The following is an 18,459-nucleotide window of genomic DNA, read 5'->3' on the forward strand; positions in this document are numbered from 1 at the left end:
TGGTCCCATTTTGAGAACACCTACATGATTAACCACACGCTGATTTCTCATGTTTTTCCCCCTTGCCTGGATGGATGCAGCCCCAGCTACACTCATATAGCTTGACACCATCCAACATCCATTCCCTCCACCATCAACGCTTAGTTTCAGCAGTGTGTATTATCCATAAGATACACTGCAGAAATTCACCAAAGATTCTTAGAGAGCACCTTCCAAATCCACCACCACCACCTTGTGAGATGTGAGTGACACCAGCTTGGCCAGAATTTATTGCCCATTTCTCTTGCCTTTGAAAAGGTGGTGGTGATAGGGCAGCAGATAGTCTTTGAAAGTTGCCACTCAGGTGGATAGTGCTTGTAAGAATGCCTATGGTGTATTAGCGTTCATTAGCAGAGGGACTGAATTCAAGAGTCGTGAATTACTTTATCTAACCTATATTTTACTTTCCCTTATATAATACTATAAGGGAATACTATAAGTCTGATAAAACTCCCAACTAAGGTTTACAAAACAACACTTCTTATTTAAGGTGAAGGGTGATGTCAGGGGTGGGTTCTTTACCCAGAGAGTGGTGGGGCATGGAATGCGCTGCCTGTGGGAGTGGTAGAGTCAGAATCTTTGGTGACCTTTAAGCGGCAATTGGATAGGTACATGGATGGGTGCTTAAGCTAGGACAAATGTTCGGCACAACATCGTGGACCGAAGGGCCTGTTTTGTGCTGTATTGTTCTATGTTCTATGTTCTAGATACATGGGAACACCACTCGATACGTCCCTTTACCTTCCTGACTTAGAAATACAGAACAACTTTGATTATCTGAACGGGACAGGCAGGGAGAATTTTGTTCGGATAATTGAGAGTTCGGATAATGGATTATTTGGAGAATGGACCTTGAGATCTTGTTTGGATAATTCGAAATTCGGATAATTGATGTTCGGATAATCAAGGTTGTTCTGTATATTGCTGTACTTTCACTATCACTGCATCAAAATCATGGAATTTCCCTCTTTAATAATATTGTGGGTCTACCTACAGCACATGGACTGTAGTGGTTAAAGAAGGCAGCTCACCCCCACCTTCTCATGGGCAACTAGGGATGGGCGATAAATGCTGGGTCCAACCAGAGATGTCAATGTCCCACGAATGGATTTAAGGAATATAATCACCTTTTGTTGTGAATTTTGGAATTGCAGGAAATGATGACTAAGAGTTGAGATTAGTCTGTGCCAATCACCAGCCAAAATATTACACTATTTTCTTTATATAAATAAAACAAAGGACAGTGGAAATCTGAAACAAATTGCTGGAGAAACTCAGCAGATCTCAAAAGCTTACTGTCCACAGATGCTGCCAGACCTGCAGAGTTTCTCCATACTATTTCCTTTTCCTGCATATCCTATGGATGTCATTTGAAAGACCATTTGCCTCTAAAATCCCATAATATATTGTGTTTAAGGAAGTGGTGAATTTTTGACTTTGCACCAAGATATAGAGTGTAGATTTCAGGAATTTATAACAATGGCCTTGTGAAGTCCTTTCCTGTTCTTGTTAAAATTAGAATGAATCAGTTAGATTGATTACAAGGGACAAAGGAAGATGCTCTACTTTGGAAGATCTTGTTCCAAACCTGATAATCACCTGAATGATTGTGAGGATTGTCATGAAGAGAGGTGGGGGGCAGCCACGATACTGGCTGTAGTACCAGCGCCTGTCCACCTCACAGGGCAGGATCTCATATGCGACATGCCTCACCAAACGTTTGTAGAAGGTTAGCCCGGGCTCATCCAGCAGGAATTCACGCGGCAGGTTCCTGTGCCCATTGGAAATCGCTCGCCGGAAGCTGCTCGAGCGCTTGCTGCTCATCTGCAACAAGAGATGAAGGTGGCCTGTGAAAATAGCGAACACAAAATCACAAAGAAACATCAGAAAAATCGGCACCAGACTGACATGCAGGTGCACACATGCTCAGATCAGACTGACGCACAAGTACAGCCAGCAGACTAATACACACAGGGATATTGGCTGACACAGACAAACACAGATCAGACTGATGCACACTCCAAACTAACACACCTGGCTGATATACACAGCATACCGCTATACAGACACATCAGGCTAATGTACACAGTATATGGATATATAGATACACCAGACTGATGTTCACAGCATACCGATATACAGACACACCAGGCTGATGTACCACAGTGTACCGATATACAGGCACACTTGGTTGATGTACACAGTATACTGATATACAGGCACACTTCATTGATGTACACAGTATAACGATATAGCGGCACACTTGGCTGATGTATACAATATACTGATATACAGGCGCACTTCGCTGATGTACACAGTATACCGATAAACAGACACACCAGGCTAATGTACACAGTATAACAATATACTGACACACCAGGCTGATGTACACAGTATACCGATATACAGGCACACCAGGCTGATGTACATAGTGTACCGATATACAGACACACCTGGCTGATGTACACAGTATACGAATATACAGGCACACCCAGCTCATGTACACAGTATACCGATATACAGATACATCATGCTGATGTATACAGTGTATTGACATACAGACACACCAGGCTGATGTACACAGTGTATTGATATACGGACAAACCAGACGGATGTCCACAGTGTATTGACACACAGACACACCAGGCTGATGTATACAATTTACCGATATACAGACACACTAGGCTGATGTATATACTGTACCGATATACAGGTACACCAGGCTGATGTACACAGCATACTGATATACAGGCAGACTTGGCTGATGTACACAGTGTACCGATATACAAATACACCAGGCTAATGTACACAGTATAACAATATACTGACACACCAGGCTGATATAGACAGTATATGGATATACAGACACACCAGGCTGATGTACACAGTGCACCGATATACAGGAATAATCAGGCTGATGTACACAGTGCACCAATATATAGACACATCAGGCTGATGTACACAGTATACCGATATACATTCCTGAAGAAGGGCTCATGCCCGAAACGTTGATTCTCCTTGGATGCTGCCTGACCTGCTGCGCTTTTCCAGCAACACATTTTCAGCTCTTATCTCCAGCATCTGCAGTCCTCACTTTCTCACAGTATACCGATATACAGACACACCAGGCTAATGTACACAGTATAACAATATACAGGCACACCAGGCTGATGTACACAGTATATCGATATACAGACACATCAGACTAATGTACACAATGCACCGATATACAGACGCACCAGGCTCATGTACACAGTATACTGATATACAGACACACCAGGCTGATGAATACATTGTACCCATATACAGACACACCAGGTTAATGTACACAGTATAACAATATACTGGCACACCAGGCTGATGTGGACAGTATATGGATATACAGACACAACAGGCTGATGTACACAGTGCACCAATATACAGACACATCAGGCTGATGTATACACTATACCAATATACAGACGCACCAGGCTGATGTACATTGTGTACCGATATACAGACACACCAGACTGATGCACACAGTATACAGATATACAGACACACCGGGCTAATGTACATGTACACAGTATACCGATATACAGATACCTCGTGCTAATATATACAGTGTATTGACATACAGACACACCAGGCTGATATACACAGTGTATTGATATACGGACACACCAGGCTGATGTAAACAGTGTACTGACACAGACTCACCAGGCTGATATAAGCAGTATACCGATATACAGACACACTAGGCTGATGTACACAGCATACTGATATACAGACACACCAGGCTGATGTATACAGTGTACCGATATACAGGCACACCAGGCTGATGTACACAGCATACTGATATACAGGCACACCAGGCTGATGTACACGGTATACTGATATACAGACACACCGGGCTAATTACACAGTATACTGATATACAGACAACTAGGCTAATGTAAACAGTGCACCAATATACAGGCACACCAGGCTGATGTACATAATGTACTGATATACAGGCACACCGGGCTGAGGTACACAGCGTACTGATATACAGACTCACTAGGCTGATGTACACAGCATACTGATATACAGGCACACCAGGCTGATGTACACAGTAACTGACATACAGGCACACCTTGCTGATGTACACATGTGCATTCCAGATTGACATATGCACACTATACTGACACATCCACTATTGCACACCAAAGTGATGTGCATACATGTACTCGGAAGACTGGCACATGTAAGTGTATACCAAACTGACATACACAGAGCACACCAAATTGGCACGCACTTGGCACAGTGTTGTCCATGCACTTGGTCATAACAAATTGACCTGTCCATAAATCTGTCATTTTGACAGTCATGCATACTAATCAAGCTGACACCCACATTGGACATGCACACCAGGACAATACACAAATGTGCAGATACAGATGCAAAACAAATTGGTGCTCGTATTTTTATATGTTTCACCTACATACCCAACAACAAACACAGGTAAGCACACCCACACATTCCAAACCAGTGTTGGAAGATATTTTAAATGTAACTTCTCATGGCCCATTGGAATCAGAATTTCATTGATAGAAACTATTACCACTCCTAGATATGAACCTCAACCAAGGCACAAGCAACACCTTAAGGCAATCCAAGCAAAAACTAATAAATGTGTTCCACCGCAAGCTCACACTGTAAGGGCTGGATTTTCATGAAGATAAGAAGGTTCTGCAGACCTTTACTTGGACAAACATCTGAAGAGTCATAACGTTCAAGGCGATGGGTCAAGTGCAGGATAGTGGAACTGGTATGGGTAGTAATGTATTCTTGGTGGTGGAGATTTGATGGGCCAAAGTGCCTCTTCTGTACTGGATGATTCTATGATTCTATGGTACAGATGGGGATGTCCCGCTCCCATTTCCAACAATTCCACTTTCTTCCTGACTGAGGGAATGGATGCTGTGTGATTCATACAGGTTTTTTTTTAGATTAGATTAGATTACTTACAGTGTGGAAACAGGCCCTTCGGCCCAACAAGTCCACACCGACCCGCCGAAGCGCAACCCACCCATACCCCTACATTTACCCCTTTAACCTAACACTACGGGCAATTTAGCATGGCCAATTCACCTGACCCGCACATTTTTTGGATTGTGGGAGGAAACCGGAGCCCCCGGAGGAAACCCACGTTAAAACGCAAACATAGCAAGGCCATTTGACCTTGGTGCTGAGTTCAAACAGACCCCATTTTAGATTTTGCAAGGGCTTTAAACCACAGTGTGGGACTCTTCATTTATAGAGTAGACCCTTAAAACTAGTTAAATTTCTCACTGTTTAAACATTAAAGGCTGCCTCTGTCAATGAGACCTAAAAATATAAGCTTCCACTAGTTTGCTCTCAATGAGAGACCGATTGGTATAGGTTAGAAAAATGGTTAGCAACTATTTGTGCAGTTTGAAAAGAAATTTATATTGAAATTTCCCCAAGAGCTGTTATTACGTCATTGTGAATGCTCAAGTATTATCATCTCAGGTTTGTTTTGTTATCTCGGCAAGATTTTTGAGTTCACAGTTGATTGATCATATAAAGAGGCTGTTAAAGGATGAGCCATCTTTGATGTTGAACCTGAATCAACATTTTTATGTTTTAATAAGAGATCCACTGGAGGAGATTTGAGTGGATTTTCATGAATGGGAGTGTTTTAACTTACAACATGGAGGAATGAGGGAGGGTCTTATTAGATTGTCAGGTACGCATTTTCTAAAAATCTCTACATGGCTCCTGAGGTATGCTGATGAATAAGTGAGTGGCTAAAAACATGAAAGGACAACCAAGAGAGGATATGGTAATGGGTAGGGGGCATGAATTGGTCTGAACTGAATGAGGAGCCTTGGGGGTTGGTTTGGGTGTCAAGAAGTGTGAAGGTTAGATGCTTATCGAAGGAAATCTGGAGAAAGATGTCATGGTTTTTGTCAAGGTTCATCCTGAGCAGCTCCGTGATGTGGGACTCTGTGCTATATGGTTTGTCCCCGGGACGCACACTGAGACAAACATCAACTGTCCCTGGTGGACCATCAACTCAGTGAAAGACGCGCTTTGGTCAGCCCGAAACTTACTGGTCTTCCAGAGCAAAGAATTGACCTGGACTGAGTGTTGCAAACTGGCACATTCTAAGGTCCAGGACTACATGCTGAGGGACCCACTGAAGCTTGGGGCGCAGTGGGGAAAGAGCACTGTCTGAGGTCTTCCGGCTGAAGGTAAATGGGGCTCCGTCCAATTATTGGACCTTCTAGTGTCTCAAATGTATGTAAATGTTAGTATTGTGTTTGTAAGAGAGGGTTTTGGTTTTTTTTGGATAGAGCCAAACTCCAATATTTTTGTTTCTTTGATATGCAATGGTACAGAACAGAACTGAATTTGTGACAATATATAAAGTTTTTTTATGAATAAAGTATAATTAAAATAAAAAAGAATGCCAGGTGCCAATCAGTTTTGGAAAACAACTGGGGCTAAATTCTGGAGATTTGAAGTGGAGTTTCCTCTTAGACCATCTTGAGCATTCCCCTACACTAAAATTTCAAAGGTCAATGAGTCAACTCTATTCCATCCCTGTGCCTCACCGGGGTCAAAATTGCACGTGACGGGACACATTTTACCGAGGGTTTGGACAGTCATTGAGCATTGCTCCTAACATACAGCTCTAACAGTCAATGATTTGCTCATATGTAATGCACAGTGAGCATGGTCTCATGGTGTTAGTCTAAACAGACATTATGGCTTATCAATCAGCTGAAGCGCTGAACAAGCCAGCTAAATTCTACTATTTGACGAATAAGTGGTTGCCAAGTTAGTAACAATCTGATGAGACAAATCACCACAATGAGATTTATAAACAAGTAGAGAGGGATAGATTCTGAATGGATCTATTACTGTTGCTAAAACATCATCATTCTTTCTGCTCAATATCTTAGAGAGAGACACAGACGTTCTTCTGTAGATTTAAGGGCACATTACTTAGGTTCAATATAAATAATCTGTGACAACTTGAGTTGACAACAGAGATGATGGTCAAACCCTGACTTCAAGATTCAAGCTAACCAAACTGAGGAATGATATGGTCTCTGGAGTGGAGACCTTATTTTTGTACTGTCCTGCCTTTTCCATGAACATCCACATTTGATCCCAAAGACATAAATACAATGTTGGTAGCTCCATGTTGGCCAGGAAACATCTTGTCCTCTAAATACCTTGGATTGGATCACCAGATTCAATGCACACTTGAACAACGCTGGTTTCAGTGGGTGTTTTTCCAAATCCTCCACTTAATTGGTTAGATCTGGAGAGGATTGTACAAGGTTTCCTGCTCTCTTAGATTACAGATATCATACAGTGTCACACAGGGCACACAAAGTCAAACAGTGTTAGTTGCAAATGTCAGAATAACAAATACAATCCTCCAGGGTGCCAGATTCCAGCTCCTTACATAACTGCAATCATTAGTTACTCAGCGTCTATCAGCAGTGTTGTTGAGGAATCATGTGCTAGCTTTCTTTATCTATCACCTGTCGTTGGCAAGAAATGCAACTGGAGAGTATCCAATGGTTTCCAGTTTTTAGGTTAAACTGCCAGTAAAGTCGTGCTGGGATCGGAATTTTGCTTTCTACTAGATGCAGTCAAAAAATGGTAAACCTGAATCGCCTGTGATTTTAATTTCCTTACATAACTGCTATTTAGTGGGGCGATACATCCTGCTGTCAACTCCACTTATAATTATTAATATTTTAATGAGACAGTGTTATGCTCATAAACAACTACCGTTTTATTAATTTTGGTGTCGAATTTTGGACTTTTCAGACCATAAGTTGAATTTTGTATGTGGCTGCATAACTGTAGGGAGACCCAAAGTTCAACAAGATGCGCTGCACCATTAAGCGAGATGGGGATGGGGGAGAGTCAATTTTAATTGGTTTGCTTGTTTTCAATCTCCTATTGTAGAACTTGCAGAGGTTTCATTCCATTAGTTTCATTTAATTGGCAAATGTAGCATCAATTAGAGAGAGACTTTGGAATGGGCAGCAGGTGGCGCAATTGCCTCGCCTGCCAGGGTCACAGCAAAGTGCCCCAAACTGTTGCAAGGGTCTGGTCTCAGTGACCCGACCCTGGTTGGGTCGCAGCTGACCAGACCATACAGGGAGTTGGGAATCCCATTAGCCCTGACGCAAACCTGTAGGAAACATCAGTCCTGGGAGGGAAGGCAGCAATTGGCTTGGACTGTAGGCTCAGACATGTCAAAGCAAACCAAAAGATATTTATTGGACAAGTGCTAGCAGTCACTCCCCACAGTGAACCTCTAAGTGGAGTGAAGCAGTGTCTCTATGTACCACTGAACAGGATGCTGAATGCTGCATAGTAGAGGGTATGCCAAATGCTCAGGAAACTAGAGATAGCACTGGGCTCCATGGGACACTGGGATGCATGGTGGATTCGTTGGCTCAGTGGTTAGCAGCTGTGCTTTACAACGCCAGGGATATGGGTTCGGTTCCAGCCTCCGGGTACCGTGGGTTATCACCAGTCTGGGTGAATTGGCCATGCACCTGGATGGGATTGGGTGGAGGGATGCTCTTCGGATGGTTAATGTTATAGTGGGCGGCACGGTGGCACAGTGGTTAGCACTGCTGCCTCACAGCGCCAGAGACCCGGGTTCAATTCCCACCTCAGGCTGTGTGGAGTTTGCACGTTCTCCCAGTGTCTGCGTGGGTTTCCTCCGGGTGCTCCGGTTTCCTCCCACAGTCACAAAGATGTGCAGGGCCAGATGAATTGGCCATGCTAAATTGCCCGTAGTGTTAGGTAAGGGGTGAATGTAGGGCTATGGGTGGGTTTCGCTTCGGCGGGTCGGTGTGGACTTGTTGGGCCGAAGGGCCTGTTTCCACACTGTAATGTAATCTAATCTAAACCATCCCCTGCAAGTTCCCCTCCAAGACACACACATCCTGATCTGGAAATATATCACTGATCCTTCAATGGGTCAAAATCCTAGAACTCCCTCCCCAAGAACATGGTGGATCTACTTACGCTACGTAAACTGCAACAGTCCAGGAAATCAGGTCACCACCACCTTCTCAAGGGGCAACTAGGGACAGGCAATACATTCTGACCTAGCTAGCAGCACCCACATCCCATACGTGAATAAAAAATAGCTTCATGAAACAGTAGACTTGGCATCCTCACCATCCCCTAATTCCCCTCCTCCTTTTCCAAAAGTAATGAAGACCATACATGATACACAGTAAACTCACTTTCTGAATTGTCTTGATCTCTAATCTCCATTTAAAAGTAAAGTCTAACTGGTGGATAAGTAACACAAATCTCTAATTCTGTCAACTTCTCATGATGCAGGAAATGTTATGAAACATCATGAAGCTATTTGCAAAGCTTTTCTCTAACAATATCTGCCGGATAGTTTCACCGAGTGCCTTACACGATTCCACAATACATTAATGTCTTAATCTAACAGCATAAACTGACAGGTATTTTGGTGTTAAAGCACTCCATGCCTGGACAATACTAGCTTCCATCCTTTCCCAACCCATTTACAAACAAACATTAAATTGGCAGGCAGGAAAAGATTAATCAAACCTGCCTCATTTTCATAACTGCCTTAAAATCATAACCAAACACTTCCTCCATCCTTCTCCTCACAACCCAGCTCTCCATGTAACTTTATTCATTCATTTGTCATCGATAACTCATCTTTCAGAAAGAGTGTCTGATGTTGTGAGTTAGGTACACTGTTCTTTCGCATCTAGTGTCTGAGTCAAGATCAAGACCAGCTGATGGGATGAAATGAGAGCTGTCATTATTTCATAAAGAAGATAGTCTCTGATCCTTGTTTCTAAGGGGAGGATAATATTTGATTCCTATGGGAACAGTATACAAAGACCATTTCTGATCCCTAGTAATCTAATCTATACAGAGGATAATTTCTTATCCCTGCTACAAAGTAGTATACACGCCAGAAAATTTCTGATTCTTGCTATTCAAGTTTCTCTCAAACACAGTATTGACTGACATTCCAATGCAGCACTGAGGTAGCACTGCATTGTATTGCTAGATGTTATCACAGAATCACTGAGTCACAGAAATCCAGCAGGTAGAGCAAGTATTAAGGAGGGTGAATAGAATTATAGCAATCATTGCTACAGGAATGGAGTCCAAAAGTACGGAGGTGTTGTTAATTTGTCCAAGGTATTGGTGAGACCACATGCAAGTACAGCATACAGGTTTGGCCCCTTTACTAGAGGAAATATGTAATTTTATTGGTGACTGTTCATAGAAGGGTCAGTAGATTGATTCCAAAGATGAAAGGCTTATTTCATGAGGAGAGATTAAATAGTTTAGGCCTATACTCGCTTGAGTTTAAAAGAAGAGTTCTATTTGAGGTACATAAGATGCTGCACACAATAAATTCACATTCTCTGTCATCACTCTTACCCCCCCTTCACCACAGTCTCCCTCCCTCATACAGCCTCTCTCCCACACACATTCATTACAACTCACTCTCGCACTTACACACTCCCTTCCTCTCAGTAACTCCAATTCTTTCCTCTCCCTATCACCCTTCCACACCCTCTTACCTACACACCTCAGTCACCCTCTCTCCTCTTCCGTTCCTCCATCATGCAGACACCTTCCCTCCGTCTCTCCCTCATGCATTTATTGACCCTCACAAACTTATTCCTTCACTATCTCTCTCAGTTCCTTGCTCCCCCGTTCCCAATCTCTGCTTCTGCCTCTTTCTAGTGCCAGGTGCTAGTAATTAGGACTGAAAATGTGTTGCTGGAAAAGCGCAGCAGGTCAGGCAGCATCCAGGGAACAGGAGAATCGACGTTTCGGGCATAAGCCCTTCTTCAGGAATGAGGAAGGTTTGTCCAGCAGGCTAAGATAAAAGGTAGGGAGGAGGGACTTGGGGGAGGGGCGTCGGAAATGTGATAGGTGGAAAGAGGGTAAGGTGAGGGTGATAGGTCAGACTGGGTTGTGGTCTGGCGATGGAGGAGTCCAAAGACCTGCATATCCTTGGTGGAGTGGGAGGGGGAGTTAAAGTGTTGAGCCACAGGGTGGTTGGGTTGGTTGGTCCGGGTATCCCAGAGGTGTTCTCTGAAACGCTCCGCAAGTAGGCGGCCTGTCTCCCCAATATAGAGGAGTAATTGGGAGCTGAGTATCAAATTAAGAAGCCAAACCTCACAGGTAATAATCTCTGAATCATCATCTGAGCAATATGCAAATTGGTAGAGGACAAGTAAGATGGAGGTTGCATGGTTCACAATTGACTGTTGTGGGAGAAGTGAGTTTCAGCTCATGGGTGTGCTCCTAGCCCAGTAACTAGGAGCTGTGATTTCCCAGACTCAGCTCTCAGGCACACCATAATATCCAGTCTCTCTCCCTCATGACTGCATTTGTTGTTGGCCCCCAATAACACGCCTCAACCTGAATGAAGTAACTTGTGTTTACACAGCTCCTCCATGTGACAGGACACACTGGGGTCCAGGCTCTACTCATGGGACAGCTTTGCTCTACTGGCTTCTCTATTCGCGCTTTAAAATTACTTTTAAAATTGGCCCCATTCTACATAGTTACAGGGGGACATCACCAGCTCTGGGACACTTGCTCGAAGGAATTTGTTAAAGATAGGATCAGCTGGTTTGGAATGAAGTAGATATTCACTAGTTAAGTCACCCAGGACACTTTACCTTTTTATTCATTCACAGAAAGTGGGTGTCACTGGCTGGGCCAGCGTTTATTGCCCATCTCTAGTACCTCAGAGTCAGCCACATTGCTGTTCGTCTGGAGTCACAAGTAAGGATGGCAGATTTCTTCCCCTAAAGGACATTATTGAACCAGATGGGTATTTTACCTACACATCCGACAATAGGTTCATGGTTGTCATTAGACCGATCATTGTTTAATTCAAATTGCAACCTCTGCCAAGGCCTCTTGTGGCATAGTGGTAATGTTCCTACCTCTAAGCCAGAAGATCCTGAGTTCAACTCCCACCTGTTCCAGAAGTGTAATAATATCTCCGAGAAGATTGGTTTGGAAATGTCTCCACCATCTATCATGATGGGATTCAAACACTGGTTTCCAGAATGTATTACCTGAGTGTGAATAACACCACCAGGATGTGGAGCAGCAGCAAAATGGCACACATTACTACATAGGGTTTACTGCTATGTGTTCCCCTTGTGTGATAGAGTTTAAATCATAGTACTTGCATTCACTAAAAATTTCTTGTATGAGCATTTGAAATATCATAACATTCAAGGCTAAGGGTCTAGTGCTGGAAGAGATTCCTGATGAAGGCCTCCTGCCCAAAATCTCAATTTTCCTGCTCCTCGGATGCTGCCTGACCTGCTGTGCATTTCCAGCACCTCTCTAATCTTGACTCTGGTCTCCAGCATCTGCAGGCCTCACTTGCACCTAGTGCTGGAGGGGAGACTGGTGTGGATTTAATGTAGCTTTGACAGTACAGAGGTAATGGGCCAGAAGGGCCTCTTTTGCACTGTATGATCCATTTCTGTCTCAATTTGCTGGGTTTTTTTTTGTTTTGGGTGAATTCCAGACTTGTGCAATTAGGACTACCTCCAAACTGACTTGATGGAATTACCAAAACCAACTATTGTGAATGACCAGCAACCATTTACTGGCAAATATTCCCTCAATCTTGTAGATTTAGTTTCAATATCATATTACAATGAGTCCTGGAAGAATATATTATGCTAGTTTGTACAAAAAACCTCTGATATAAGCAGTATTATTTTAACTACACTGAAACATAATGCCTTGAGGCCATACAGCAGTTACATCTATAACTCATCCATTTATCCACTACCTTACACACCATAATGTGCCTGCCAGCAGTACTCTCCCTCAGTCACACAATTAATTTGAGATTCAACATTTAAGTCGCTTTGAATTTGATGTGTTCTGTTGAAATGCAAAGGTTGAAAAGAGGCAAATTTATTCCACAAGGAGGAAAAGTTGTCTTTTGCTGCAGTTCCTCGTGTCTTTCATTGTCTAGGTTTCCTTGCTGTCTCCTTCCATCTTATAGTTTAACACGGAGCATGTTAGAAAAGGCTGGCTATATCAAATGATTTTAAAAAACCTCCAACCTCATACGCTCTTGTTTCATTGACATGCATTGTGAACGTGTTTTTGCAAATGATTATGGGTTTGAAAAGAAAAAAATGGATATGTAGAGGAATTTATTGAAGCACTTCACCGTAGCTGACATAACCAGCTGTCTTTAGCTGGTTAGGTGCTGGCTTGTCCAGCATATATCGACCTCTGAATTTGCGTGTTTCTGATAATGTACCAATTCTTTCAAGAATAAAGAAGGTGGAGGCATGAGGACATCAATTATGTCAGAGATAATTTAAGTGCATCAGTTCAGAGCATATGTTCCAATTGGTCAGACTTGATTTCCATGGTGACGGCTACAGAGCCGTGGGCTGTTGCTATGGAGATACTGGCAAGCTAATTAGAAAGTGTGTTGATAAGACACATGTTGAATGTGCTGCGTGATCATTCTCCCCATCCCCTGCTGGATTTTTCGTCCACGTACAAACCTGCTCTTCCATTTCCTCACTCCTCCCTGCAGGAGAAATCACCTCGGATCAGTAAGCTTTGCTCATAAGCAAAATTGTTTTGGACCCGAAAGGATTCAAAACTGGGGAATACATCAGCAGTAATTTCAATTAAGAGTCAGACTCTGAACTTTAATGCTCGCTAAAAAGGCCCGATTTAGTTTAACAATAACTGCCCAGAAGTGGCAGTTATCTGTCAATTAATTGAAAATGAAAACTCCTTGAAATCATACAATGTTTTGGCCTCAATCACTTACTTTGATTGTGAATACCGCAGGTTTACCACCCTCTGAATGCAGAAATCTTTTACTCATTTCAATTCTAAATGATTTACTCTCCATACTTGGACTGTGACCCTTGGTTCTGGACACCCCTGTCATCAGGAACATCCTTCCTTCATCCAACCTGTCTGGTCCTGTGAGAATTCCGTACATTTCTATGAAATTCTCTCTCATTCTTCTGAAAGCCAATGGATATAATCCTAACTGAATCAACCTCTCATCATGCATTAGTCCCAGAGATCAGTCTGTTCATAGGTATTCATTAGGTAAGCAGGCATGCCCTTGGCTGGAAAGTTTTCAGAGTTTATTCCTCTAAATGTGGACTCGAAACTGGTACTGAGGCGATACAAATGTTGCATTAAATATATAGTTTAATAAGCTAAACTACTTAATATAACTGCAGGTAACAGTAAGTGATATTTCCAAACTTGAAGCCTTATTAGTTAAATACAACAAAATAGAAATAGCAGAATAGCTGATGTGTTGCAGCTGTAGTATGTGGGTGCTGCTGGATCCCACTGTGATCCATAGCAATCACATCTACTGTAAGTATTTATATCTCAAGGAACGTCAGCTCCGAGTTGGACATTGTGACGCATCAGGGAGAAGGAAAGCTACCTGTGTACCTTGTTCCATGAACAGTCAAAGCTTTTATGTTAAGAACTTCTAATTTGATCTGTGGTCAGCTACAGAATGTGTGACTGCAAATGAAGCAGTATGAGAACTTAATAGGTAGTAATGGAGGCACCTCAGTCCCTGCAATTGCCCAACAAGTTTTGAGATTCTTGCAACTTGTGTGGACGAGAACAGGGATTGAAGGATAGATGAGCAAACTGACCAGGGCACTGTAGTGTAGAAAACAATTCAAGTCAGGGAAGTTAAAAGGAATCTATTTGTAGTAGGGTCAATAACATTGGGGGGACAGATCTGGTTTACCACAGTCATAAATGTGAGTGCTGCCTCCCCGATACCAGGGTTAAAGACATCCCCTCTGTGCTGGAGACAAGTTGGAATGACGGGGAGTTGTTAAGTCCACATCGGTGTAAATAACAGATGTAGGACTAACAAAAAAGTTCAGCTGAGGGACTGTGAGCAGCTGAGGTGAAATTAAAAAACAGAACCACACACAGGTAATTACCTCCAGGTTATTAAATGACCAAAGAGTAAATTAGCAGAGGGTAAATTAGATCAGAGAACTAAATGCATGACTAGACAATAGACAATAGGTGCAGGAGTAGGCCATTCTGCCCTTCGAGCCTGCACCACCATTCATTATGATCATGGCTGATCATCCTTAATCAGTATCCTGTTCCTGACTTATTTCCATAACCCTTGAATCTGAAAGATTGGTGTGGGAGAAATGGGTTACAATTCATGGGACATTGATATCAGTACTGGAGACAAAGGAATCTATACGACAGGGCAGACTTTACCTGACCTTTGGTGGGAATAGTCTCCCAGTGATTTTTATATCTAGGGCGGTAGTGAGGGTATTAAACTAAATGGAGGAGGAAGGGTTTACATGAGGGGAGATTGGGAAGGTTAAAGAGAAAAGACAAGGCAATAATGTGCACTGGTACTATGGATAAAGAGTACCACATGTGGTAGGGAGGAACAAAGCATGCAATCATACGAGTGAATTGGCATATATATTCAGAGTAAATCACTGAAGAGATAATGCAAGCACTGGCTATGATTTTCCAAAATTTTCGAGATTCTGGAATGTTCCCAGCAGATTGGAAGTTAGCAAAAACTAACACTGCTCTCTAAGAAAGGAGGACAAATTAAAATGGAGAACCACAGGCCAGTTAACCTGACACATCATTGAGAAAGTGCTAGATTTTGTATTCAGCAAGTTCTAACAATGGATTTAGAAAAATGCAGCACACTTAGAGTGATTCAACATGGTTTTACAAAAGGGAAATCCTGGCATTTTTTTAGAAGATGTAATTAATAGTCTGGATAAAATTCTTGGATTTATAAAAAGCTTGTCATCAGGTGCCATTCAAAATACACTGAATAAGGAGTGATGGAGTGAGGGGTGATATATTAGCAGAGATTAATGGACTGGTTAAAGGACAGGAAGCAGAGAGCAGGGCAAGGATTAATGGAGCACTAGGTAGGTTCATGGACAAAAAGAACTCAACAAGGGCAGGAGAGACGTTAGGAGGAAAAATAAATTGGAGAAGAATGTGAGCTCAAGACTAAGGCAGGGTCGCTGATTTGAGAAGTGCATTTCAAGACCCTGGGCATAAAATGTTTCTTCCCTGCCTTTTACATTTTCAGTCACTGTAATTTGTCAGTACTATAGGAAAAGACTGTGTTTGGCATCTTTCAAAATCCCAGGACATCTTGAAATGTTTTACAGTAAATTAAATCCTTTTAAATGTAGTTTTTGCTGTAATGTAGCAACCAATTTGGACATAAGATCTCACAGCAACAGGATGATATCGGCATTCTTCTTAAACACAGTGCCATGTGATCTTTTATAACATTGTGGTAAATTAGACGGTGCTTTTATTTAAACTCTTATCAATAGACAGCAACTCCTACACTCCTAACTCCCTCAGTATTCCACTTGGATGTCAGCCTCAATTTTTATGCTTGATTCTGTGGAGGTATCCAAGCTACTTCTGAATTCTTTCACAGAATTACAGAATTATTATTGTGCAGAAGGAGACAATTCGGCCCCCTATGCCTGCATTAGATCTGTTATCTAGCCCCACTATTATCATGGAACATAGAACATAGAAACGTACAGCACAGAACAGGCCTTCGGCCCACGATGTTGTTCCAACAATTATTCCTGATCTAAAATAAGATAACCTAACCTACGCACCCCTCAATTCACTGCTGTCCATGTGCATGTCCAGTAGTTGCTTAAACATCCCTAATGACTCTGCTTCCACCACCACTGCTGGCAATGCATTCCATGCATTCACAACTCTCTGCATAACGAACCTACCTCTGCTGTCTCCTCTATACCTTCCTCCTATATCTTAAAACAATGACCCCTAGTGCCAATCTCCTGCCTTTTCCACATAACCCTGCAGTTGCCTTCCAACCGTACACATTTCTATAAAAGCTGGACAAAATACCGGGCCTTTTAGCATATCCACAATTCTGTCATCCTCCATAAAAAATATTTGCATTTTGTTCCTAATTATCTCAACTGTATTTAACAGGTAGAAAACAGATGTAAGTTAAGACAAGACCACGGTGCCACATGACCCCATTCTGTCCCTGCAGAAAAACTGCTCTTTCGGAAAAGAGGGAGAAAAAGAAATGAGGGACAGTGAGACTGACATTTTGCTCAAGCACTCCACTGTGGGATGCAATGGTAATATCACTAGACCAGTCCTCCATGAAGCCCAGGCTATTATTCTGGGGACATGGGTTCAAATCCCACTGAGGAAGATGGTGCATGCCCAATGGGAATATTGTCATAAAAACATGTCAAAATTCACAAGAGTGATAGAGATGTATAGCACAGAAACAAACCCTTCAGTCCAACTCGTCCATGCCGACCAGATATCCTATTTATGGGCAGCATGGTGGCACAGTGCTAAGCACTGCTGCCTCACAGCGCCAGAGACCTGGGTTCAATTCCCGCCTCGGGCAACTGTCTGTGTGGAGTTTGCACATTCTCCCCATGTCTGCGTGGGTTTCCTCCGGGTGCTCCAGTTTCCTCCCACAGTCCAAAGATGTGCAGGTTAGGTGAATTGGCCATGCTAAATTGCCCGTAGTGTCAGGTGTAGGGGAATGGGTCTGGGTGGGTTGCTCTTCGGAGGGTCGGTGTGGACTTGTTGGGTCGAAGGGCCTGTTTCCACACTGTTAGAAATCTAATCTAAATTAATGTAGTCCTACTTGCCAGCACTTGGCCCACATCCCTCTCAACCCTTCCTAATCATGTATCCATCCAGATGCCTTTTAAATGCTGTATTTGTACCAGCCTCCACCTGGAGATCAGAGTCAAGAGTGTGGTGCTGGAAATGCACAGCAGGTCAGGCAGCATCCGAGGAGTAGGAGAATCAACATTTTGGTCATAAGCCCTTCATCAGGAATCCAGGTGGCTTATGCCCAAACGTTGATTGTTCTGCTCCTCAGATGCTGCCTGACCTGCTGTGCTTTTCCAGCCCCACACTTTCGATCCCTCAATCCTTACCTAACAAGTCTTACTGTGATTCCAGATTCACAGCAATGAGGCTGACTCTTAATTTAAAATAAATGCTGGTCAAGCTACTGATGGCCACATCCACTGAATAGAATTCTTGAAAAAAAGCTGAACAATTCATTCATTACCGTTGGGTTTTTGTCTCTATGACAAGGGAGGGAGGTCCTTGCTTAGTAAGAATCCTGCATCATCTCCTAGGGGCAGACCTGGCACCTCAGGCTTCAACTGTTCCAAGTTGGGCCACATATGGTATTTTGGAACTTTGGTACTGAAATCCTACCGAAACGTGTGTCGCTGGAAAAGCATCCTGGCAGGATGCTGCCTGAGCTGCTGTGCTTTTCCA

General features: G+C 42.8%; 1 protein-coding gene across 2 annotated transcripts in view; it reads right to left on the reverse strand.

The window, feature by feature from the left end:
• rhbdl1 (rhomboid, veinlet-like 1 (Drosophila)) overlaps positions 1-18,459 on the reverse strand; it is a 256,641-nt gene that overhangs the window by 83,400 nt on the left and 154,782 nt on the right. The window contains exon 3 of one of the 2 annotated variants that reach the window (XM_043712056.1): positions 1,639-1,863. In XM_043712056.1, coding sequence (XP_043567991.1) covers positions 1,639-1,863 — 225 coding nt within the window. Of the gene's footprint in view, positions 1-1,638; positions 1,887-18,459 lie in introns of both variants that reach the window. The other variant, XM_043712057.1, reaches the window with a different exon arrangement.

Source organism: Chiloscyllium plagiosum, chromosome 21, assembly GCF_004010195.1.
Source record: "Chiloscyllium plagiosum isolate BGI_BamShark_2017 chromosome 21, ASM401019v2, whole genome shotgun sequence".
NCBI lineage: Eukaryota > Metazoa > Chordata > Chondrichthyes > Orectolobiformes > Hemiscylliidae > Chiloscyllium > Chiloscyllium plagiosum.